We start from the raw sequence: 27449 nt of genomic DNA, 5'->3' as shown, positions 1-27449 counted from the left end.
GTGTGTGTGTGTGTGTGTGTGTGTGTGTGTGTGTGTGTGTGTGTGTGTGATCAAGTGCAACATATGAGGCGAGGCGGCATTAAGGGTTACGCTTGAAGTCATTGTGTTCTCGTGAGTTATGTGGTTTGATGCGTGTGTCTGTAAAAGAGAAACATGTACGGATGGAGGTGGTGAGTGTCAGCAGCATTTTTGACAGATGATTCACTGAAAGCACACGCACATAAAGCGCTCATAGCAACCACACACACACCCACACACACACACACAGTACAATCTTCATTAGGTCTATGTACAAATAAGATTTAAGACCTAAAAAAAAGCCTAATCATGAACGTATACCCTTTTAACCTATCAAAAACAGAACGGAGAATATTCATCATATAGGCTGAATGACACTGTAAATCACTGTGGAAGATATAACCTGGTAAGTCATATCACTAAAAGCTGATACCTCACACATACATACTGTATGCTAATATATAGGGAAAGGTGCTCTGTAAATGTTGACCGTCAAGGTAGACTGATATATGTGCCAGTGTACTGCAATTTAACAATGAGGCCATAGCCTCATCAAATATAATTCACAATTCGGCTAATAGCTCAGATCTCGGCTCCTAAAGCGAAGGTTTATGGTCCCTCTACCCTTCTCAAGGACTACACCTGCTCACACACACACACACACATAAGACCACCCACCCATCAGTGAGAACTAACACGTATGATCATTATATATAATGAAAAATGTCAGGCTACATAAGGAATAAGGCAAAGAAAAGGTGAGTCACACACCTACAGTGGATGGGCAGGGGATTTTATGGCTCTTGTATCCTTTTGAAGGACTAGGAAGAGCCATCACTCACATTTACACGTGGCGGTGTGCATTAAACCAATGGCAACTGTAACAATAATACACACACGTACAGTCCATACACACACAAGCTGACATTTATATGTATTTAGCGGCTTTCCATGGACCACTAAGCCATGGCGGCCACAGTATTTGTCTTTTTGACACATTTTAATGAGAGCAGAAAGCTGAAAGTATATTTTTGTATGATGCTGGCTGACGCAGTCATGCTATGAGGAAGTTTTGTGGCAAAATGTTTTTGGTTTTCTTTTTTTGTCCTTGACCTGAAAACTTTGATACAAATTTAGCTTGTAGATAATGTAGATAAGGACTAGTATTTAGGGCTGGGCGATATGGCCTATAAATAATATTGCGATTTTTTAAATATCGAGATAAACAAATATATATATATATATATATATATATATATATCACAATATTTTAAAATCTCGTCTCAAGCACAATTTAACCCTTTGATTTATACAATCACATCAGTATGGTGATTCTAGTAGTCCCTGCAACCTATGTCTGTATTAAAACATTCTTTAATCGTAATTATTATTCATTGATGGTTTCTATTGCCGCGTTGGCGCTTCATGTTCACTTTCACTTTGTCCACGAAGTTCTATTTTGTGTGTGTTTGTGTCTGAGAGCGAGAGAACACAAATGAAGAAACAAGTGTTATTCTACTACTAATGTAGTAGTCATTTAATACATCTCATGTACAACAATATATTCAAGATACCACCCACCACTACTTATATTGTGAAAAAACAAACATAAGATATGTAAATAACGCTTCACACCTGTTCCATTTTCCCCAAAGGTACAACCCAACAAATACTAAACACTTGGTTATAATTCCCACCGCTCTTTATACTTATGTTTGTGTTTATGGTCTATACACACATGCACACAGCAGGATACCCACTAAATGTAACCTTGTGCCATGTGTGAAAGCAATAAGCAGCACTGCTTTCTTTAGTCAAAGGTAAATATTATCCTCACCAGTCGGCCACTTCATATGGAGGGCTGAGGGGTCAGAGGTGGCTACAAACCTGTTAGTATTATGTGACCATGGAGGGTGTGTGTGTGTGTGCGTGCGTGTGCGAAACCCATTAGAGAGAATATTTGTCTTTCCTGTTAATTCACTTAACCCTTGCAAGTTGACACTTGAAAGCAAAGTAATGTCTGAACTTGGTTGACCTGAAAGATACATCGATATATATGATTAAGGCAGACTGAAGAGAATTACAAACATGTATTTTTAAAAGAAATGTTGCATGCAAGTGAAATGATTTTCTTTCACCCCAGGTAAATTTAATAACCAAATTCACTTTCACCCTGGAGGTTGGACGCAAGGTCAGGTACAGACACCAAGGAACCAGCAAGTGACTGATGTTTTTCTTTTTTTTCTTTTTTTTTGGGGGGGGGGTTTCCTTTAAGAAAATCGAACCTATAATCTAGCAAAGAAAATGTGGAGACCAATATACAGAATATACACAGTACAGCCTGAATAGATAATCTTTTCATGAGATGGACTAAGCCTGTGGCCAAGTCTAAATAAATAAGAGTACAAGCGTTATTGCACCACGCAATGGAAATGGATGAATTATTCTCTAATAAAACTTGAAATAAACGCTGCTCAGCCACTACTGAGCAGGAAAACAATGTCAGCAAGACCTAATGATGCCGGAAAAGTCTCAAAAAATATTCATCATTTACTATAAGACTTAACACATCGCTAATATGATTATCAGGCTTACCGCATTGGGTTTAAGGTGAACAATGAGATTTGCTGGATGCCTGTCCGCCCCGTTTAAGTGTCTGGGTTTTTTTTGTGAAATTGCCTTGGATTAAAATGTTGTGATTAAACGCGGACCGCATCATAGGCCACCCACACAAACCGCTGCTTCTCGGTATCTCTGCGTGTTTTTTTTTTCTAATCCCTTTCGAGGCTCATTGTTTTGATCTAGGTCATGGTTCAATTAATGTCGACATGTTAGCCAAAAAACACCTACACACACAGACACACACTAAATGCAATAAGAACCTTATCATCAACTACATTAATGCACAAACATGTAACTTACACAGCACGTTGAGCGCAAAAAAAAATCCAATCCAAAGCTGTCCGTCTGTCTGGTGTCTATTGTCACCATTATCTTGTCACACCAGAATAGGCAGCTATGAATAATCACATTGCAACTGTATCATCTTCATGAATCAATACTTTCAACGCGGCTGTGTGTGCGTGTGTGCGCGTTTTTTAAACCAGGGCTAAAGCTGGTGCTCCTCGTGCAAGCGAACTTTCCGTCAGCATGTACACGCCACAGACTTAATGTACATGTCATTGATGATGAAAACTGTAGAGGAGGATTATGGGGCATTATGCATAATAACCCTTCAAACGGTGGGTCTTAATTGCCTCATGCTGACTGGCTGGTGTTTTCTCCCTTAAAATGACAGAGCTCAGCTTGTGTGAAGGCGAGAGGAGAAAGAAAAAAGCATGGAATGGCAATGGAGAAGGAGAGATGGGGAAGAGGGTGCAGCGGTGGGAAAGCTGAATGAGAAGTTGAAGAGAAACCAATGCCATCTGTGAATTACATGTCAGTAGGTGAGAAACTGTTGATATAGTATAAGCTTTTTGTATCATTTACTTATTCTGCATCAGCGGCTCCAGAAGATCCATACACCAAACCTCTTCACCAACCTCCACATCTACTTTCCTTTCCTAATGTCTCTTTCTCTGCTAACGTTGCCCACCAGCAAGGTCCGTGTACTGTATATGTGTGTATTTCCTCCCCCCATCTATATCTAGTAGCTATCTCAGGTCGTTGTGTGGTCACAACATACTGCTTACGTTTATTATAAAACTTATAAAAGGACAAGTTTGAGTGAGCCGGCCATGGAGTGGGTTGTGTTTTGCTCAGCTCCTCCACCATTGCACGTTTTTAAACTAGAGCTAATCAATCGATTAATCGATTACTAATCGACTACTAAATTAGTGGCTAACTATTTTGATAATCGTTTTATCACTAAGTACTTTTTATGGAGAAAACAGGCAATATTTTCGGATTTCAGGAAATTTAAATGTGAATATTTTCTGTCTTTGCTCCTCTATGACAGTTAACTAAATGTCTTTAGTATGTGGACAAAAAAAAATTATCTTTGGGTTTTGGGAGACACAATCGACATTTTATGGACCAAACAACTATTCGATTAATCTAGAGAATAATCAAAAGATTCATCATTGGTTGCAGCCCTATTTTAAACAATAAAAGACAAGTTTGATTTGGTTTTTAGGTACATTGGTAAATACATTTAAACTCATGTCCACACATGACACTGTAGTGACGATGCGCTCACACATGCGGATACGACGTACTGTAGTTGGCAGTATCTGGGCTTGCAACAATTTGTAGTGGGTGTGAGTTTAGTTGAGCGTGTTATTTACACAACTGCTCTGACTGTACGGTCGACACCAACAGTGTCAGTGATTTGTTGACTGTAAAGAATGGGGAAGATGGACACAAGAATTGTCACATTTTTTTGTGTTTGATTCAAATGTCATTTCCGCAGCGGAGGGGAAAAGAAAACACTGATGCTCGAGATCCCGTGACCTACTGGGTCCAAATAACAAACACGGAAAGACGAAATGTACTTAGTGGGCATTGAGGCATTTAGTCTCCAGTTTGTCTCTTTTTCGTCAAAAGACATCTAAATCTGTGCAGTAGGATATTATCAACTTTGAAAGAAATGCTTACTTCTGCGAACTACAAATGAATGAAGACAACAGTACTTGGCAAACAGCCAGTCAAATAGTAAAAGGGGCAACAGGCAGTGAGCCAAACTGCAATGCGTTTCCCCAACAGTCGGGGCACTTATCACAGAGAGATTATTTTAACTCCTAAAACACACAGTAGAACTAAAACCACACTTTCTTCTTCATTCATGTAACATAACATGCCTGTTCTGGGTACTACAGGTTCAGTCTGCACAGACAATCGATCAATATATCAGCCATACATGATAGAAAAATAACAGACACTGCAACACCCTAACCCTGTACAAGGGTTGTTTTTTCATCAGATTTATTGGAAAGACTCCCACCAGAACGAGTCAATCAGTCAAATCCATCCTGCTACATATGTATTCATTCCATACAGGAATTGAGATACGACAAGATACTAATTAAAAAAACATTAAGTTAGACTCTAGCACTATTCAAACAAATCTTTAACTATATGTCAACTTCAAAAATGTGTTTCACTGTGGTATAAAAAGGGAAATTCAAACAGTTGGTAATGATGAATTGCGAAACCATTATACACCAGCTCCATTGTAAATACTGTTACAAGTTCTCACAATCAGTGATGACAGCAATCAATCAGTAAATGATGCAACGCGGTCATTAATTTGACTTTAGAATTTGTGTGTATATGCACATGAAAACAAATGAGGCAGCTGCCCCACATGATCATTTCTCACTCATAGTCGCTAAATGATCATTTTTTAAGGAACGCTTAATTGATTAATCTGTATCAAAAAAAAAACAATCACATCAGGCAAATGCATTTGTGATGTGCATGCAGGCTATAAGTTACAAAGTCATTAATGGGCAAATTTTAAAGGGCAGTATCTGTTGGCGGCAGCAGCTTGTGTTATTTACCGGGGATCGGCTTTCAGGATCATGGCTGTAGAAAACTGTGGAGTGAGAGAGGGGGCGCAGAAGGGAAGGAAGGGCCCACTGATAACTTGGAACCTGCTCTGAATAATTTCCTCATTGTCAGACGTCTGGCTATTTTTTTAATGATTCTGGTATTGTGCTGACCTAAAATTGCTGCTATTATTAACTAGGTTTAACCAGCAGATTAATCATTTTCAAGGAGTGGACTTGTGAGGAGGAGTAGGAAAACAGATGTTTGGTTACATAATGAAACCAAAAGTAAAAGAAGTTCAACCACGGCCAATTACAGATTTTTGGCTCATCTCCAACCCTTACTTGAAAAGCAGAAGAAGTGATTCAAATGGGAAAACACAAGAGGAAGTAAACTTGATTTAGAGGCAAACGAAGACACAGGTTCTGTTTCATTTCCTCATACTCAAACACATTCGGTGCTGATTTAGATCAGTTTGATCAGTGTAGTGCGACAGCTTCACACTATGATCTGATGCATATTCAGTTTCTTCATCCCCTCCCATTTTCTAGATTGGATGTCTGGCATCTCCTCTTTTCTAAATGTGTAAACGTCATCATCCTTTCACATTGTAAAACTATCTCACATTGTAATCGCTCAGTCAACACAAGGGACACTGACTGTACATTTGCCAGTCTACCTGTTTTGTTTATCCATACCCTGGTCAGGAAAACAGGGATATAAAGGAGAGAAAGGAAAGTTTAAGCTACAGTGTGTAATATTTAGAAAGAACGTATTCACAGAAATTTAATATATCGTCCATAACTATGTGTTCATGTATGTATAATCACCTGCAACAAAGAACCAATGTTTTTTCGTCAACTTTGAATGAGTTCAATATAGTTAAATGAGGTGGAACCGACCTCCGTGTAAGTCGCCATGTTTGCTACGTCGTGTTGAATACGGTTGCACTAAACGGTCCAGAATACTTCGCATTCGCTTAAAATTTTCAGCTCTACCGGAAATGTGATCAGCGGTGCGCCACCTAAAGTGTCCCCTGCCGGGTTCTCAATTGGTTGCGGTTTGAAACCTCACCAGGTTGACAGGTTAACTACCAGAAACACACATGGGCAATAGAATGGAGTTGGCTACGTCAACTGTCCATCTTACTGTCTCCAAGTTGGACCATTTAGGGTCGTTTCATCTCATCAGACGGACAGACAGTATAATAGCCAGACGTGCTTCGAGTTTGATCAATCCAAATTGTATTTTAACTAGATTTACAAGGCAGCTCAGCAACGGTTCTTCAGCAAATGACGCTGTTGTGGCTTTGTGGGCCTAAACAAACTCAATTCTCTCTGAGGAGGTTCCCACCCGACAACCCCTAGGAACACCAAACATCTCACAAGCCATTATTTCTTCTAATGTTCATGACAGGTCGCTATGTTTATAAACTAATGAACTAATCTGTGGGTGAGGTTATTCAAGTGCAGATTAGAGATCAACGCTAATAATATGGAAAAGGGCAAAGAGAGAAAAAATGCCTCTGAAGAAAGTGAAGTAAATTCACTCCTCAGGAATACAAATATTTTGCTAAAAGAGGAAGAAGTCCGAGTCGAGGCTAATGGTATTTAAATTTGAATAAGGATGCAATATAATTAACCCACTGGCAAGGTTCTGCATGTGCATGTCCAGCTATTAATGGGATACATAATGACTGGCACAATTACCCATGATCACAGCTCGGCTCATACAGAGTCGCCCTACCAGCCTGTGTTCCATGAGTCTTTCTTTAAACGCTTGCTTCTATATTGGTGAAACTAGCTTTTGGGTATGATACAATCATATTGCACTACTGTATCAGAAACGTACTTTTGGAAATAACAATTTCAGGCAAATTGTAATTTTAAAAACTGACAAGTATTGATTTGATCAATACTCTACTAATAAGTATTTAGATTTATTTTCAGATTCAATATCTGAAAAACATTCTTATTACTTTTGTGATATTGATTTCAACTGTGTGCGTGCGTGTGTGTTAAAAAGACCAACTTCAGGCTAGAGCGGTTCCATAGTCCGACTGATCATATGTTTCTAATTAGTCTTGTCTACATTGATCAATAATATTAAATATATTGCACATATTTCCTACTAATGAATCATATGATGTGTGAAGAAAAAAGAGAAAGAATACTGTAAATTGATGCTAATTGTAATCATGCATGTGAATGCATGATGAAGAATATTTATGTTTAACACTGATGTGTGCAAATGGAGTGTGTGTGTGTGCGGGTGTTTGTATGCGTGTGTGTGTGAGAATAAACATACAGTATATATCCTACAAGGCATCAGTGTTTTTCCTGTCTCTGTGTCCATTACCATAACCAGTTAACCTTTTCAACAAACCCTGGACTCTGTGCGGCTGTTTCTGAAATACCTACTGTACCAAATGGAAAAAAAATACATTAAGAATTACACTTCCAGCTACATAGGAAATGCTGATGGCGATCTATATTTCCTGCTTACTTTTCATATTCTTTGGCATAAAGCTGTGAGTGGGCTTGACAAAACAGCCAACAAGAGAGACATTAGGGTAATGGAGCAAAGGGGTGGGGGAGGGTTGGTGGTGGTTAGCAGCTGAAGGCTAACAGTTTCTGTATCCTCCCAAAATATGCAGTCCAGACTGTAGCTATTTGTACAATGTCAACTTTTCTTTTTTGTTTTGCTCTGTTCTTCAAGACATTCAAATCCATAATAAAATAACAGATACTTAATTTAAACACCAGGTCTGAGCTAAGGATGGATAACTGGATAAATCATTAAAGTATTATTCATGAACTCCAACATTATTGGGTCTGCTCTCCGCGCTAAAGAAATGACGAATAATAGATTTCATTGGGGCATAAAAGAAGCCCACACATGGAGTTAACTGAAATATACAAACATGAGTTAATGATTAAAAATAACCATGAGCCAGGTGATTGTTGCAGGAGCATTAATAAATTTCAATCTAGTCGTTTCTAATTCAGACTCCGATCACTCAGGGGCAGATTTTAAGATTATGGGGGGGCCTGGCACCTGAAAGCAGTAGACATTATTTTATTACAAATGGAATTTGCTTAAATCCAGGGCCTGAAGAACTACACTTAGCATCTACCCATACACTTACAATCTCTACTGACTGAGACAGTTTTAATAAGCTGTGCTGCTGTGTTGTCTGTTTGCTGTCACAGCACTTAAAGATGTTTGGGACCGACGTTGGTTCATATATATATGAGCACTCGCTCTTTTCAAATACATCACTTGAGTATATTTCAGCTATGGATTTTTGTGGGAAAAAAATGCATTTTTGACCTCCGTCTTGGGGAGACCTCAAAAATCTCCTCTGTTTTCTTTGTGGTTATAAACCTAAAGCCGTGCCGACTCAGTCTGCAGCCTGCAGTGAAACACTCATCTGGGATTAGAAGCCATTTATTCAGCTCAGTAATACTATGAGAGCCTTTGCTTCAGAATCCAATGAATATTTCACACTTTCATTTCATATGCAATCTCTGGTGCTCAGAAGTGTGTATTGCTAGATATCATTCTGTAGGGTCTATTTCACTATACGCACATGTGTGTGTGTCTGTCTCATCATATGTGTGTGTTTTGGGGAATTAAGTTTATGGCACTGTATTTGATCCTAGGATGAAAATGTGTATTTTGCAGTATGCCTGTGCTTTTAGATTTGGTAGGTAGGTTGTCTACAGTTACAACATCATTCACAGGATTTTAAAAAAGAAATTGAGAATATTACTCCCTTTTATGGGTGAATATGAGCGGTAGATAATTTAGGACATGTTAGAGACAAAAATGCAAAACACCCGTCAACAAATACAGTATACTTTCGACACAGAGACATTATTGTACAGTCATTTATACCACCAGCCTTGAAACCTGCCAAACAAGCTTCAACTTCACATCTACTATTCAAATGATGCAGCGCTTATCTAACAACTTAACTTCTAGCCAGCCCGGTATACCTCTCTTTTTTTTTAAATCATCAGCCATGAACTAAATACATCCTCAGTCCTATTTACAATGGCCAGAGAGACATAAATCACCTCTATAAAGTGATAATACACCAATGTATTTCCAGCTTGCATTGTGAGATTGTTAGCACAAAGAAGTGTAGACGCCATGGGCACTCGGGCACGCCATGTTTGAGAGCACTGTGCAGTGGATAAACATTAACACTCAGAAATCGGAAACTCGTATGAAAAAAATGAGAAGGGGAAAACGTAAGAAAGGATTGATGTCGGACACAACCTTGGTCTTAGCTTGCACGATGGATTCGCATTCGATCGTTTTTCAACCCAGAGATTTTAGTGGCTATAAAACCGGTGCAGTCCACCCTCCATGCTGCAGTGACTGATCAAGGGTGGGATTTCAGACTGTGACACCTCCACATAAAAAAAGTGCCACAAACAAGTTCACAGTTGCACAGGGCGGGTGGCGACTAGCCAGCAGTGGGACCAAATGCATGCTGCTCTCTGAAAAAACCATGGCAACAGGCTCTCATAATAGCAATCTCCTAAATCAGGTGGCGGTCTGCTGACTCTGTTATTGCTCCTGTCATCGAGTCATACGGCCCCCGGGCTGAAGGCTTAGTGTGTCGTGTAACCCCCTCTCGAGTCAAGACGTGAGAGCTCATCAGGATAACTCGTCTCATGAAATGACACTTGGGAATTTCTGCACTGTAAAGATGGTCCATACTTGTCATTTTCCTACAGGATGTGTGTGCTAACATTCTCAAGGCAAAAAAAACACAAAAAAATGTCTAAAAGGCTAAAAATCAAGATTTGAAGCATTAGAATGGTTATTGGGCCAAAGTACAGGGGTTTTTACAATCCGGACAGATTTTGAAATCAATTTGCATCGTGCACCCACAAAGAATCTTGGCACACACTACAAGACTTGAAAATAATGGCACATCACACACACATACAGGATGTTATCAAGATTATCACTCCAACTCGCGCCCCTCTGGTGCAAACAAAACAAACTCTATGGAGACTGACGTGAAAAAAAACACAACTTACTCTGTAATAATGCTTCGCAAGACTCGATGAGAAAATGGCTGGATAGACGTGGTCAATATGGCCCTAGGTGGTGATAGGTCTTGGAAGACACGCTTTCCAATTAGCGACAAGCCTCGTCTCTCTCATTGATTCTGCCTCGGAAAGTACTGAAGTAATCATCCTGATTTTAAAGTCCTAAAAATCAAACATGTCTGATAATTATCAGGGGGTGAAATCGGCCAGAAATTCCTGTCGTCTGAGCCCAGCTTTAAAAGATGCTCGAGTCCAGCTTAGAGAGAGTGATCGCGATTTCTTCTCAAAGCTGCTTACAGCTCCAAGAAAAATACTAATGCAACTTTGTTCTTAATTAGTTCAGAGAATCTCCAAAACTCCTGCAGTATTAATACGTCCTTAAAGGCATATAGTATGAGCCGAGGAAAGGGAAATATACTGTACTTTACATTTTATAGCCGCTAGGTTCTTCAACTCTTACTTGCCGTGACCTAAATGAAGAATCTGCTTCAACACGGAACACAGGCTCATTAGAAACATGTTGATACTGTTTTAATGTGCAGAGATTCATTTAAGGTCCTAAGCCATGGTTTCAAAAAAGGCCTTTTGTCACGTTCTAATAATGCCAGACTGGATGAGAAGGGTATTAAAATGTACAAGACTTTCCAAAGGGGAGAAAGGAATAAATGACCCATTGCTCAGGGGGGAAATAAGAAAAATGAGAATATATGGATTCAGTTTGCAAAGTCTCCAAAAGTGAATTGCTAATGACACCAGCTAACGCTACAGGCAACTTAAACCTGCTCCCTTTGAATTTTGCTGGGGAGGCAATATTCAATCAAAGGGAGTGGCTTATAGGCCACTGCAGCTCAATACTCCAGAATACCAACAACCACATGCACACACACAAAATCAAGATACCCACTTATACCTTGACACACACACACACACACACACACACACACACACACACACACACACACACACACACACACACACACACACACACACACACACACACACACACACACACACACACACACACACACACACACACACACTGTCATAAAGTGATTAATTAATAGGTTAATTCAAAAGGATTATATTCATTACACGAGACACCAGGAAGGATTTCAGGTGGTGGTCGTGAACGCAGTTATTTTTTTGCAGCTCTCTGTAGGCGTTTATTCCCCGTTCTTTATGGACTGCTTGGCTGGTCGTTTGGCTACATACATGTCTGTGTACTCTGCTAACTGCTGAGTCATTCAGGAAATGAGACGTTTTAATGAATGGCTATGAAAGTCCTACCGCACAAATTTCTAGTTCCAGTTCATGGGTATTAATTAAAAAGATAAATGGTACATGGCAGTTTGCGGTCAACTTAAAATCACATAAAACGACTAAATTACTTGTATACATGGTCGGAGGAGGGTCGAAGGATGGTGGAACAAGAAGCAGTGGAAACTATTTTAACAGTCTTTGACGACATGATGTGATTCAAAGCAGGACACAGAAGACGGGACGCCGTTCTTACCTTGTCCTTGTCTTCCACCAGATCGCTGAGGATATCATCAGGGTCCAGAATCCCCCCGTCGCAGTATTCTACATGGTGAGTCCGGACCATGAAATCTCCTTCCTGTGACGCAGGACACAACCAGTCAAACACTTAATATGTGAACACATGACTCAACCCACTTTACTCACAGTAATACGGACATAATGCCTCTGTCTATTTCTTTAAATAATGATCATCTGAATAAACCAAGTCACATAATTTAGGCCTCAATGGTAACGTTAACAAATATAAAAATGAAGATGATGCACATAGTTGATTGTAGGGCTGCAACTAACAATCATTTTTATAATCGATTAATCTGTCGATTAGTTGCTTGGTCCATATATAGTCATAAAATGGAGAATGTCAATTGTGTTTCCCAAACCACCAAAATGATGGGTTTTTTTGTCCACACACCAACGATATTTAGTTTACTGTCATAGAAGAGCGACGAAACCAGAAAATATTCACATTTAAGAAGCCTTTGACTTTTTCATAAAAACTACTATTGATTAATTATCAAAATAGTTGCCGATTTCTAATTTATTAATCGATTAACTTTTGCAGCTCTAGTTGATTGGTTTACGGTGGTATCTGTTTTAATTAAACATTGATTTTTAATTTACTGTGATATTTTCTCTATCAGCAATAAGGACGTTAGTCCGACCTCGATTTGTGTCAATTTACTTTCTGTAATTCTATTTTTAGGATGAAGCCTTTTACTTGTGATCCATTTCTTATTAAAATAATTTCCTGAAGAAGGCTGTAACATCAAAAAGACAAAACAAAAGAAAAGGGCAGCTTCATCCGACAGCAGGTCTCTGACTGGTCAACTAAGTGTTTTTTTCTGCTCCTCTATTATGTATTTCTCTCTGTCCGGCTCTCCTTCCAGCTTCTGATCTCTTATATTTCTTTCCTCCACACATCTTTCACATCTTTCCCTCTGTACCTCTGTACCTCTTACAGATTACAAGTCCGGCCTGGCCCTTTCTTTCTCTCTCTTCTCTCTCTCTCTCTCTCTCTCTCTCTCTCTCTCTCTCTCTCTCTCTCTCTCTCTCTCTCTCTCTCTCTCTCTCTCTCTCTCTCTCTCTCTCTCTCTCTCTCTCTCTCTCTCTCTCTCTCTCTCTCTCTCTCTCTCTCTCTCTCTCTCTCTCTCTCTCTCTCTCTCTCTCTCTCTCTCTCTCTCCTCACTCCTTTTCTCCGCCGTGTTGGCTCCGTGATTAATGACATCGGCACTGCTCCGGACAGCTGACTACATAGAGCTGGTTGTTGAACAACATACTGAGACAACACAAGCATATGCGCACGCAAGTACATTCGGTACACTCGCATACACGGACAAAAAAACACACAGCCAAAGGAAAGGTACGAAGACGAAGGGGTTTCAGGGTGGCGCTCCATTAAATCACTCTTTCAGGGTCAGGTGCTTGTCAGGGCTTTTCGAAAATTCCCATCAGGGAGAGTGTGAGACGGAGTCTATGTCCCTGGATGTCACTGCAAGGCTCAATGTCAACACTCCACTCAACTCTGCAGCAAAACTCCTTCCAATGAATTACTTACTGACATTTGTTTTGAATAAACTGATAGTGCAAATTCTTTTCTTTGTATATTTATTAGAGCCCGACCGATATATTGGTTCGCCGATAATATCGGGCCGATATTAGCCTTTCACAGACATACCGGTATCAGCGCTTTTACCGATATGAAATCTTTTATTTTACAGAATAAACAATTCAGAAAAAACATGCATTCATGTTTATTTTCTAAATTGAAATTCTATATATTTTGTTTATTTGTGTTTTCTTTTCATTTAAAGTTATTTATGATCATGTTTATGGTTAAACTAAAATATCAAGCCTCAATTACATGTCCTTGTCATAAAAGTTTGATAACGACATTTTTGGAATAATTGACCAATGAAAAATGAAAAAAAAATATATATATACATCGGTATAGGATATCTTCATCAGCCCCCAAAAATCCATATCGGTCAGGCTCTAATATTTATGCTCTAGATCATTGCTTTCTGATCTATTTTAATATAATAAATTAAATACAATCAGCACATCTTTAATTACTGAGTCAGAATGTTTCAAGCTGCTTGACTTTATATACTTTGGGTGTCTTACGGGATTTTTCAATATGCAGCTCAACTGTTTTATTATTTTAAGGTTAGGCATAGAAATAAGAGTTTTTTCACTAGTAAATGCTTTAAGAAAAGATTTGTCCATCTCAATTGTTCCTCCAACCTTTCCTAATGGATTGGAAAATAGCAGGAAGTAGAATTTAAACCAGTTCACATATAAACACACTTAGCGAGTGTAGCAAAGCCACTTTTTCGACAGTAGAATCACTGCTTTTCACCATTACTTCAGTAAAACGGTACTTCACTCAAAAGTCAGCTGACATGTGGTACGCTAGTTTCTGTGTTACATGATAAAAATATACCTCAGCAAAACAATACGGCCATCTTGAGTTCAGTCATCCTTCACTGCCATCTGGCACCATCTTATATATGTAAGGTTGTGTTTGCTTACTTGAGATTAAGCCGTTATGCTTAGTTGAATATGCTGTAGCCTATAGGTCCATAAAAAAAGAAAAATGTTCTCTATTATGTGACAAAACAAGACATTTCAATTGCTTTTTCAACCATCCCTGTTGCACAAGACTCTGTCACTGCGGCTGTTTATAATGTTTAATTGTGCCTCCCTCCCTCCCTCCCTTCAAGCAAGAGTTCATTGTGTAGCTTTATTCTAACACCAACTTGGCTGACCCCCCCCGGCCAGATGTATGAGAGAGACATTTTCAAACATTGCTCTTACATTGTTGTGTTTTCTCTTGAGCACAGTGTTTATCTTCCCGGAGCGCCATTAATCAGGGTTTCGAGGCACATTAAGTCCGTGACAACACGTGAATGTGCTTTATGATAACTAGGGAAACTTTTTTGTGCCAAAAGTTCATGTAATTGTTTTGTTTTTCGTATCATTTCCGCCCTCGGCTTTGCACAAAAGATGTCAGTCGAGTGTTTTACTATCACTTGGGCTTCAGAATGGGTTCCAAAAGACTTGAGTTTTTTCTAAACAGTTTTACTGGCAAGTTGTCGATTCATCCTCCTCATGCAAACAGTGACTGACTCACACACTACGCCTGGACAAAAAGATGTGGAAAACCCTCTCATGTTTTACATTCCTCATCGTAAGACTACATTTTCGATGGCTTGCTAAAGGTCAACTATTATATTCAAGCTAATAATCTATTAAGCGCACCCTAAAGTAAGAAAAATCTTTTGTCAACAAGGTCGTCATGTCCATATTAGTGTCTCAAGGGGCTATGGGGCAAAAATGAGCCATGGCCCCCTCCTGACCCGGCAATACAGGTCACACAGCAGCGATCCATCCATCCATGAGAACAGCTTTACAGAGACACACAACCGTTCACACTAGTAGTGTTGAAATTAATCGTTTCTACGATGCATTGCGAATGCGGACGTGGATGATGCTACATTGATGCAGTGACAGAACATAATCAATGATAGAACACTGCCGTTACTTGGACAATAAATTTTTAGAGTTCAAAATTACTTCCTGGCAGTAGTAACGCCTGCCAAGGAAAGAGCGGACCCAGCTCAGCCAAGAATTGATGCTGTTACCGAACGTTTATTGTTGCACCTGTACTGTATCATTTATATGAAATAAAAACACGGAGACCGTCGTATGAACCAGCGTGATCTAAGACGGAACAACAACTTTTTTTATCACCGTCAAACACACTACAGCGCATCCGCTCCCTTTTTCCGTCTGCCCTTCACAATAAAAGCCCAACTTAAAACCACTCAGTATTTTGCTGAGAAAACAGATGTAACATAAATAAAACAGCTAACACTACTTTGCTGTTTGCAAAGTCTCCTTTTTTAGTGCAGTTAAAATAATAAAATAAAATATGTAAGATAAAATATGTATCTGACTGCTGCGTTGATTCATTGATGAAAACGCCATGATGTGCAGTAATATTGAAAATGGAGGATGCATCACATCGTGATGCATCGTGATATTGAACCGAAGACAGGATAATCGTTATCGAATCATGAGACCAGCCAAGATTCACACCCCTACTTCACACTCACATTCACACCTGTGGTCAATTTAGAGTCTCCAATTATCATAACCCCAGTCTACATGTCTTTGGACTGTATGAAGAACCTGGAGAGAACCCACGCAGACACAGAGAGAACGTGTAAACTCCACAAAGAAAGGCCCTGGTTTGAACGAAGAACCCCTTTTGCCGTGAGGTGGGATTGCCAACGCCCCGCAGACTGTACAACGCGTTTTCATTTAAACTGATAGTGTCGAAGTGGTGCATGGTCCCAAACAAATTGCCACAGTGTAAATTTTCCTGCCAGAGTTTCATGATAATTAAAAAAATAAACACTTGTTATAATAACATTTTTTGACCATTGCTTTGTCGTAGAGCCGTGTCTCTCTCCCTCTCTCTCTCTCAAACAGATCGACAATGGACCCGTCTGTCATAGTCACACCGGCCATTGCGAGCAGCAATAATCCATAAAGCTTTTACCGTCCTCTGCGGGCAGGCAGAACCCGGCATAGCACCAGTGGTTTCGGCTTTAGCTGAGCATGTTCCCACGATGGGCGTGCAGTTCACAGCAGGCAGGCCTCGGCATTCTCCCTTTTTAATCACTATAAAATTAATACTTTGGGTTTGAGACTGTTGGTCTAACACAACATGGCATCTTGAGATTTAGGGATTCTGTGATGGCATTGTTCACTATACTACTTCAGTAGACCAGCAGATCGAGAAAATATCTGGCTGATTAATTGAAAATATTTCAGGAGACATTTTAAAAATGTTGTCATTCACGTTTGTGAAATATTTAAAATGCATTTTCTGCATTTAAAACCAACCACTGCAGTCAGGACACAAGAACTACATTTTTTTTAACTGCAGCAACTTAAAAAAACAGTGAATGTAGTGATAAGAGGTCTCGTTCGAACACCAACATCAAACAGCCTCATTCCTTGGGTGACCTGCTGTTGTATTTAGGTCAACAACACCCTACGAGCTCACGATACAGTAGGTGAGCCTTACAGCTACGAAGACAACAGATGGAGCGGTAGAGAGATAAGAGCTGTCAGCGCACTGATCAAATCTGATATCAGGGGGAGTGCATGAACAATGTGTTACATATTTTTGGGGAACTGCAGGAACACTGTAAGTCTAGGAGATCAAAAACCTGGAGGGGCTCTTAGATATTGCAGAAGTTGCGATAAGAGATCGTAAACACGCTGATGTAATCTGAAAAATCAGGGGGATTAGCGCTTAATGCGGCGTTTTGCTTGATACTAATACAGATAATCTTAGGCGAATGAAGGTATTTGACTGACGAGACACGATCTAGAAATTATTATTAGTTTGGCGTAAAATCGCAACACAGATAATGCCTTGTGTGGATTATTCAGCGTCGTTATGTGTGTGTTTAAACCCCCCACCTCTTCCACACCCTTCATCTCTGTAACAATCAGCCTTTAAAGTCGACCAGCTGACAGAGGAGTTTGGTGTGCATGCCGCCGTCAAAGCGTTTCACAAACTGAATACTGCAACATGTTTTATCTGAGGCAGATTAAATCAATTACGCAAGATGAAAAATGAATTTTTGGTCCGTGGCCAAAACTGAGAGGGCTGGAATTATTTTAATTTCATTTCATTTTGGTATGCCTGTCTTATTTAAGAATTATTGCCAGAGCCCCATCTATGCTTTTGTAAAAATGGCGAATAGTGACGAAGCACCGAATTCTGTGGGGAAAAAAATAACAAAATCAGAGTTAAACTGTCTTGTGACCCATCTTGTGACCCAGCAGCAACAAAGCTCGTCTTCTGCGACAGGAAAATTGCTGGTGGCAGTGCCATGGTAACCATTACTCACCGAGTTAACATTTTAAGCATTCCACGTTGCAGACGGGCACAAAGCCGATTCTTCCATCATTTTGACGGTTCAACATCTGATTTCTTACCTACGTCCATAAAACTGTGTGTTCATTTTCATTAATTCAGTTTCATGGCAGGTTCGCAGTCATGCTTTGATAATTAATACGGTGTGTTAAATAGTAAAACTGACAATTGATCTGCATATTATGGCAATTTTTTTTCTGTAATATGGTCTTTCATCAGAAAGTTGTTTAATTTGTAAAAAAAAAAAAAAAAAAAAAAAAAAAAAGCATGAGTGAGAATAGAATAGAATAGAAGGTGGAAAGAAGCAGAGAAGAGTGGGCTTCAGGCTGGATCAACAGTCTTGTGGTTTGTCTGTGGAGAAAGTGGCCCGTGTCTCCTCCCTGCCCCTCCCACTCAGAAATAATTGCCCGTGCTCTGGCACAGAGCCTGAATGCTTTTACGATTTTATCAGCTTGTGAGGCCACGCCTCATCAGCATTCCTCGCTTGGCTAATGAAACCACACACACACACACACACACACACACACACACACACACACACACACACACACACACACACACACACACACACACACACACACACACACACACACACACACACACACACACACACACACACACACACACACACACACACACACACACACACACACACACGGGCAGGAACCCTTTCACACGCTTCCACCTTACAATTAATATTGAGTGAATACACTTGTGCATATTGTACATACACCTTCCAAACACAACTGGTTTTAAAAGGTTGTTTCTATCATTTTGAACATATCTGGACCACACTCACAATACATTTAGCATTTATGTTGTGTATACTATATATATATATATATATATATATATATATATATATATATCTAAAAGATGTGTGTTCATGATTGGGCAGTTTTTTAATACAGACAGTAGCATACTTCTTAACACAAAAACACATCCATAGACACACGAACGCACGCGTGTCCGTTTGGCCAAAGGTAATTAAGAAGTGTGTCAACACGCTCATAACTTCCTGACGGCTCCCCACAAAAACAACCTCCTCTTTCCTCCCTCCCTCTTTTCCTCCCTCCCTTCTCTTTCTCCGACCACTCCTCCTCTTGGCCCTGCTCTTGAAGAGATCTCACTTTTTTAAATTCACCATAATTGTTCCGATTCCTTCCAAAAGTTTATGTCATTACCTCCCTCCTGCCTCTCGCACAGTCGCAAGTATGACTTTTTTTACTTCATAACCAATTTGATTCTCCATCTCCCTGCCACAATGGTCATCCATTAAGAATGATGCCTCTATAATATAGCTGTCAGTAGGCCCTTCAGCTTTTTTGGTTTTATAACAAATGATTACAGCTCATGGTGCATGTAATTCCCTGATGGATTGAGTGAGGTGAATGACAATTAACCCAATCGCACCAGATGAGTGACAGGCCAGGCCACTGACTCATCTAAGAGGGAACTTCAGTGGGAAAGTGCTTTCTGTCAGGGCTATTTAGGATATCGTTGACATTCTTACTTTAGCTAAAAAAGAAAAACACGGATATATATTAATGCTCATCATTGTAGCACACAATTAACTAAATTAACCTGTTTAGAAGTCTTTACATCATGACTTTACAGCAGTGCATGTTTAAAAAAAAAAAAACTGCCCGACTCAAGATTATTGTGAAAGTATTTAATGAAGAGAGTGACTTTATGTGAGCCGAGAGTCTACTTAGAGTGCTTTTCAATGTATTTGTATAACAAAGGCCTGTTATCGCACATCCTGAAACACCAGAGCTCCTTTACTGCCATTCACTCTCAAATCCCATTTGTCTCTCCTGCGAGAGAGGAAAAAATAAAAAATAAATTTAATATGAAAACTCTTTGATGTGACGATGAACTTGTAATTTTATTTTGGTTCCATACCGGGTAACGCAAAGGGGTATTGAAATTCTAATAAGGTTGTGATCAATGTGAAACTAAAAAAAAGAAGAAATCGATGCAGGTATAATACAAAATAACTCCTCTGAAGCTCAACTTTAAGACTTCAAGATCACTAAAAGGGAGCTTTAATGCCTACTTCTTTAGTGGCAGCTCCTCTTAAGCACCACTGTGGGAACTCCTAACAAAAGCAGCTGATAAATAGGAATGCCAGTGTATGTTAGCTACTGTAGTTGCAGGCTGGAACACGCGAGATAATAAAGTGTTTACAAGCAGCAAACTCTCTAAGTAGGATGAAGCTGATAGGGAGGAAGCAGAGAGAGAGAGAGAGAGAGAGAGAGAGAGAGAGAGAGAGAGAGAGAGAGAGAGAGAGAGAGAGAGACACACACAAAGGCAGAAAGTGACCTGTCTCAGTGACGATTTAAAACATGGGTTGCCTGGCTCTGGGAGGGAGGATTAGCAACTGGACAGCTCTTTAATACACTCACATCCTTGCTTTCTAGTCCTGAAACACACTAACAACTATAATTACAGATTAGTGTCACTGTAAAAATGACTGAGTGATGGAAAGACAGCAAGAAAAATACAAAGGTGATGGGATGAGAGGATGAATGAGTGGGGATTTTGGTCAATTTAATGTCTTATTCTTTATTATGTTCATTTGAGTTTCATTTCAGTTCAGTATGAGTCTCTCCTGTTATTTACCAACAGCATCGCTCCTCTCTTCTGCTTTCTGTTTCACAGTGAGTTTGTCCCTCCCCAGTGTTTCCTGGTAATTACGTAGACTGTGACGACCAGCTGTACTCTAATTTGTCCTGCCACAGTTTCATAATGAGCTGAAATTTCTTTTATTTGCACCTCTCACTTAGTCGGTGGGTCGATGGATCGTCAAAAACAAAACATCCAGTTTTTACCATCCTTAGTAGGAAATTAGACTTTGACATGAAACCTGCCTTTGCCGTGTGCCTGTCAATCGGGTGCAAATGAGGGCGTAAAGCATGCGTGTTCGCGGTGTAGTCGCAATAATCAACCCATTTCGGCCCGAACACCCCCCCCCCACCACCACCACCACCAGCACAAGGGAAAAGCTACTCCTGGCCAGAGGAACAGCAGCTCTCCTATGGTTACGGCTGCACTCACTGACATGCACAGGACACGAGATGAAATACAAATACAAAACAGATTTTGGTAAGGTGAGGTGCAAAATAAAATTGAAATAAAAATGTATATTTAACTCCATACTATCTCGTGGGACACAGACTTGTCAAACGACACAATCTTCATCCGTACAGAGTAACAAACTGAATGGGAAAAAGGCGTCCTTGACAGCAAGAGAATGAGGAATGCTGACAAAGGGTGTGGAAAGAGAGAAAGAAAACAGAGAGAGGAGAAAGACAGTCGTGGGAGAGAAGGCCGAAGGCCAAAACACACACACACACACACACACACACACACACACACACACACACACACACACACACACACACACACACACACACACACACACACACACACACACACACACACAGTGCATGTCATTTCGTTCACTCAAGCAGGGATGAAAACAGTCAGAGACCTAATCAATAGAGCAGACAAGTGCATCATTACACACAGCCCGGCGGCAGGAAAACATTCCTCGGAGTTTTCACTTTGTCTTTCATGTGAATGTTAAAAACATTTAAATGTTGCTGCTTACGTGTACGATCGGTGATAAACTATACTTCATGGATTGTATTAACCTCAATCAAATTCATTATTCATTAGTGAAATGAAGAAATGTGTTTACTTATTTGTCCTGCACTGACACTAACCTCTAAAATCAATGTTATCCAAAAGATGTGAATCATGTGCTTCATACTGATGTCTGTAAGAGTAATTTTTGGGGGGTTGGGAACTAAAATAGTTGGCAATATCGCTTCAATTCGAAAAGGTAATTTGGGGGGTCTAATGTTATCAGAGGCTCACCACCAGAAGTTAACAACTCATCTCCTAGCAACGGGGCCCATTTCACCGCTGACATTTTGACATTTCGCTCGCAGCACGGAAAAAAAAAAGCACCACCGTTGAAACAAATTTCATCAATGACGGCTCCGTTCCACCCAGGGTCACCGTGGGCCATGTGTGCCAGTGAGCGCCGCTGAAAAGAATGCAGTCGTTTTCTATGTTATCAATTAGACCTGCTCTCTTCCAGCTAGGACATACCAAAATGTCAGCCGTGAAAAAAAAAAGGAGTCCATGCTGGCCTTCAGATGTCAGTCAACAGTATGAAGCTTAAAGCTTCCCCAAATGCTCAGACACACGATTTTATCAGGTTATGCTTGAAAGCTGTTTTTATTTCCTCACACAAAAAGAGAGAACAGACATTTTAAATTTGAACACTTAAACTTGGACCTAATTTAGTATATCTATTGCTCCTGCTTAGATAGATAGATAGATAGATAGATAGATAGATACATACATACATACATAGATACATAGATAGATAGAGTACTTTATGTATCCCAAACTGTGAAATTCCAGCTGTTCATGCAGTCTACAAATAAACAGAGGTAGAACAGAGTTTAATAAAGACGGAACAGAAGGTGCAGAAGGAAGCGTTCAAAGAGGAAGGAGAGTTCAAAATGACAGAGAGACACGGGTTCTGTTATGCGGGGAGCCATCACTCTCCCTCTTCACCTATGGAGTTGAAGAGGAGATGCACTCGAAAGAAGGAGAAAGCACTAATAAATAAGATGAAGGAGGCAAAAACACACAGGAGCACTGAGTGCGGAGGGGCACAGGTAGATGAAAGAAGATTAAGAGGCCAAAAAAGGTAGAAGGTGCGAGAAAAAGCGGAGGGCGGAGAAAAAGACGAGAGCATCTCCCAAGTACTGTCTCAGTGGCACACACACACACACACACACACACACACACACACACACACACACACACACACACACACACACACACACACACACACACACACACACACACACACACACACACACACACACACACACACACACACACACACACACACACACACACACACACACACACACACACACACACACAGCTCCGACACGTCTCGCTCAATCATGACTGAGGCCATTTATCTGTGTGACTGCCGTGCTCTTTGAATAATAAGCCAATATGAAGAGAGTCACTGAGAAGATTTGGTCGTCTGATGGGGGTCACGGGGTTCCCCACCCCCGAGAGGAGCGCAGGGAATCAACAGCAGCCTAGGAGGGACTTGCGAGAGGGATACATTTGCATTTCACACTCCACGACAAAAGTGGAAACGACTCCGTGCCGACTCCTGTCTGGACCATCGCAATTCATATCAGATAGGCCTTTTTAATTTTTCATGCGGCAATTATGGAGAACCGGACCTCCTTGGCTTTGTCTGATTTCCCAAGACTTTGGCCTGTGAAATTCATACGGCCCTTTCATAATATGAAATTGACAGAAGCTTTCGATTTATTCTTTTATGACTTTGGGGAAAAAAGCATGCATAATATGAAAGCGCCGTTTCATGAAAAAGTCATCTCGCCTTTTAAGGAGTTCATGAAAATCTTCACGCATTATTACAAAAAAGTGCTTCTTACAATTAATGCTTCAGCTAACTTGTAGCTGAAAGGTCAGACAGAGACTCAAAAAGAGATATAAACCTCATTTGTTCCGTGCTTTTGTTCGTGTTCTTGAGCGCACACTCGACTCTCTGGTATCACTGACAATGAAATGTTATTCCACCACTGCAATTAAGGCCACTCAGAAAGTTTAACAGATGAGCGGCTGGGCCCGTCACCATAACAACTTTTTGTGGAGCCATATAGTGTCCCAGAAATTATCGGGATAAACAATATTATCGTCATTTCAAGACCATTTTTGATACTGCATCATGCGTTCTTGGTCGTTGCGTCCTACACGATTTGTGTTGCTGCTGGCCGCCCCTCAATTTTAATCACACACTAGACACATAGGGCTTGGGGGGTGGGAGTGGCACGTTAGGGAGCCTCACTACCTGCCAGTTGTGGAGTGCCTGTGTCGCAACTACCCTCCAAATTGTAACTGCACTTCAGTTACCACGCACCTTACCTCCACTCAACCATACAACACTTCACGAATCTTGACACGCATCCAACACAATGCAATGCATTTACAGAGGCATGTAAGGGGGTGGGGGTGTGTGGGGGGGTCTCATTGGCCTCGTGTTCTGCTCCTGGAGCCCCGGGGCGTCGGGTTGGTGACCGCCTTGATTGCCTGGCCTGGGGTGGGTCGGGGGGGGTGGCTCCTTTGGTGGGAGGGTGCACTCTGGACCTGGGGGTCTGGGGACTTGGGCCCCGGGCTTTTGCTCATGTCTGGGGCAGGTGGCGTGCCTCGGGTTCGCGGGGCTCGGGTGCCGCTGGCTCTGCCTGCGCTCGGGGGGGGGTAGCCTCTGGTTGACCCCACCCCCCATCCCCATTCTCTTGCAGGTATGGTCCCTTCGCTGTGGTGTCTGTTTGTGTGGTGTTTGTGCCCCCATCCCCATTTCTGTCCCTCTGTCCGGCCCGGTGACAAATCATAACATAACTAAATAAAAAAGACAAGGGAGTATATTAAAACTCTCTTGTTAAAGTAAAATCTGTTTGGCACAACAAGGTATTCAGCTACTCATACTGTATACCAGGCTGCGGGGCAGGACAGGTTAAAAAAAAGAAAAAAAGAAAAATACTGAGAAATCTATATCTTCTGACATTTTATAGACCAAACCAGCAATTGATTAGTCAAACGACGAGAACAGATGAGAGGACAGAAGCAGCGAGACTTTGCTGAACTGTTGTTGACCTTCATTCTTATGGCAACAAACACACATGTAGTCACAATAGCTACTATTGAGTTCATATTCATGTATCGTACGATAAGTCAATAACATAATTATCGTGACAGGCCTATGAGCAGCGTCGCTCAAAACTGCCTTATGAGGGGATGTGCAAGGTGAGGGCAATTTTGAGAAAACAAACAGTATCTGGCATGCCGGTTTACACGTTCCGCTAACTAACATTTGAGCGTGGAATAGTTCCACGCAAAAAAATCTATCTGAGTCACAACAACACTGTCTTTCCCCGAGAGGCTAATTTCTGCGTGGTACCTGTTCCAGGAGTTTCCTGTATCTCTGCGTGGCTTGCTGGACCAGGTCCCTCACGGTCCAGTCGACCTTGCACGGCACCACCACGCCCGTCTGCCCGAACGTCACCGTCACCTTCATGGCGGCGGTCGCCTCCTCATGCAAGACGCGGGCCCCTCTTGAGTGCGGGTGGCGAGCGATGGCGATAATAATGCTGGGTGGCTGGCTCCGAAATTGTCGAATGCCCAGCGGAAGATCTCGACCTGGAGGCGGGGGATGTGACCAACCAGAGAAGATCAAGAGGAAGAAAAAAACAGGAGGACTGATAAGTGACTCACAACACTCAAAACCTAACAATAAAACTTCTTTAAAGGGTCATACAGCTTCTCAAGGTGTTGCCAGGTCTGAGACGGTTTGCTTCACATCCACCACTCACAGCGGTGGGATCGGAATGACAGACAGTACAGTAAGTGCAAGTGCAGTGACTTTCTCTTCCTGTGTGTACTGTTCCTGTTCCTCTTTCTTCTCCCGTGTGTTTGTGCCGCGCGCAATTGTCTTAAAGTATTGATAACGTGTCGCACCACGCCGACGTCCACGTCTAAACACGGTTTCCCGAAACCGTTAAGGGCACCGGAAGTCTGTCCGTGTTGGGAGTTAAAGTGGGAGAAGTGTGTGTGTGTGTGTGTGTGTGTGTGTGTGTGTGTGTGTTTTATGTCACTTTTGACTGAGAGTTAGTTAGCTGTGTGTGTGTGTGTGTGTTAGCTAGTAGCCGCTGCAGCTGGCTAAAGATGATTAGCTCGCTCCAGTGAACCTGGCCCGGGGACTGGAGACGACGAGCAACGAGGGATGAACGGGGTTCACTTTGGCACAACGTGTCACCGCGCCCTTCGCCGTTACTCCAGCTGGCACTGCGTTGTTGCAACTTGTTGACGGACGCAAAAAAAGCGCACACGAAAACTTCCCCCCCTCCCACACACACACACACACACACACACACACAGTAAAGCGAGCGGAGCTCTGCGCGAGCTAGCGTTAGCCACCTTAGCTGAACTTTGGAGGGAGGGAGGGATGCAGTCGCTCGGGCATCACTCCGGGAGTTCCCCCCCTCGCGTGTGTCCCGTCCCCTCTCCGAGCGGTCCGCGGGCGTCCCCCTTCATCGCGTTGCCACGCGTCCACGGTGCGAACGAGCGGCAGCAGCGGGGCCACTTCACCGTGTGTTGGGGAAAGTTTGCAGATGCCTTCACTGTCCTGGGCCAGTTCAGTTCCTGACCAGCTCCTCCGCCGCTGGCCGCGGTCACGTTCTTAAAGGGGAACCGCTCCAATTACTGCCACGAGCCCGACAGCACGGGATCACTCAAACCCTTCGCTTAGCAGTTATTATCGTCTCATAAAGTCGTCCAGGGCAAATGTGTCCGCATGCAATCGCCTATTTACACATCTAGCAGCCAGAAGAACAACACTTGCATTCGTGCGGTGCAGTGTTTGCTCTCTTTTGGCTCTGTGTGGGTCCCCCGAAACAATGAGCTGAAAGACGCTAAAGTGAGTTTTGCCATTCACTTTTGTTTCTGCGCAAACTCATATTGCACTTGATCCACTGTTGATGAAGAATAAAATGTGTATTAGCAGTGGAGCTTTTCCTAATACGATGGGCTGAAAAGTGGGGGGCGAAAAACATAATTAAGTTATTAATGAATATAGTTAATCAAAAATGTTAAACGTGGTGAGATTTGTAAGACTCGCTCCTAAAGGCATGAGTAGTAAGTAGGATATTATTGTATTATACAAAAACCAAGCTGCCAGTCAAGCTCACATGCAGTGGACAAAGCCGCATCTGAGATTTTTTATTTTTTTTTGCTTTTCTAATCTTTTTGAAATTTTAATATCTGATGTGCAATCCTGTTTCACTGTATATATTTATATTCTGCTCAAACTTTAAATATTTAGCTTACACTATATATTTGTTTCTATTTTCTAGTGTTTATACTGTTTTGCATGTTGACCTTACTTATTTATTACTTTTTTTTTTACTATTTTTAATTTGCCATTTGCCATGATACAGCAGTCATGGCAAATTTACCCATAGTGGGATTATCTTATTTTATTTTTATCTTTTCCACTTCATGGTGCATGTTTGTATAAAGTCCCCATGGATTATTTATTTTTATTTTGTTACAATAACATCCCACTATTATTCTAATCTATTTTTGACTGGATTTGGCTGTTTGGTTAATGTATTCAACAAAGTAATGTGTAATGACAGTATGTTAGCCTCAGTCACATCATCCAGTGATGCCTCATGTTGCATATCTGAAAGTCAAAGATGATTTTTTTAAAAAAGGTCTGACTTCATAAAATGTCATGCTAT

The 27449-nt window shown here is 41.2% G+C and overlaps 1 protein-coding gene across 5 annotated transcripts in view; it reads right to left on the bottom strand.

Annotated features, from left to right (window-relative positions):
- pard3bb (par-3 family cell polarity regulator beta b) overlaps nt 1–26533 on the bottom strand; it is a 193873-nt gene extending 167340 nt beyond the window's left edge. The window contains exons 1-3 of one of the 5 annotated variants that reach the window (XM_035651328.2): nt 26125–26533; nt 25109–25347; nt 12094–12195 (exon numbers count right to left, since the gene is read on the bottom strand). In XM_035651328.2, the coding sequence (XP_035507221.2) occupies nt 12094–12195; nt 25109–25225 (219 nt within the window). In that variant the 5' untranslated portion in view covers nt 25226–25347; nt 26125–26533. Of the gene's footprint in view, nt 1–12093; nt 12196–25108; nt 25348–25465; nt 25723–26124 lie in introns of those variants that run through there. The other 4 variants (XM_035651326.2, XM_035651329.2, XM_035651330.2 and 1 more) reach the window with 4 other exon arrangements.
- Nucleotides 26534–27449: the final 916 nt, after the last annotated feature.

Source organism: Scophthalmus maximus, chromosome 14, assembly GCF_022379125.1.
Source record: "Scophthalmus maximus strain ysfricsl-2021 chromosome 14, ASM2237912v1, whole genome shotgun sequence".
Taxonomy (NCBI): Eukaryota; Metazoa; Chordata; class Actinopteri; order Pleuronectiformes; family Scophthalmidae; genus Scophthalmus; species Scophthalmus maximus.
The sequence above is the reverse complement of the archived record's forward strand: the minus strand, read 5'-3'. Positions and strand labels throughout refer to the sequence as shown.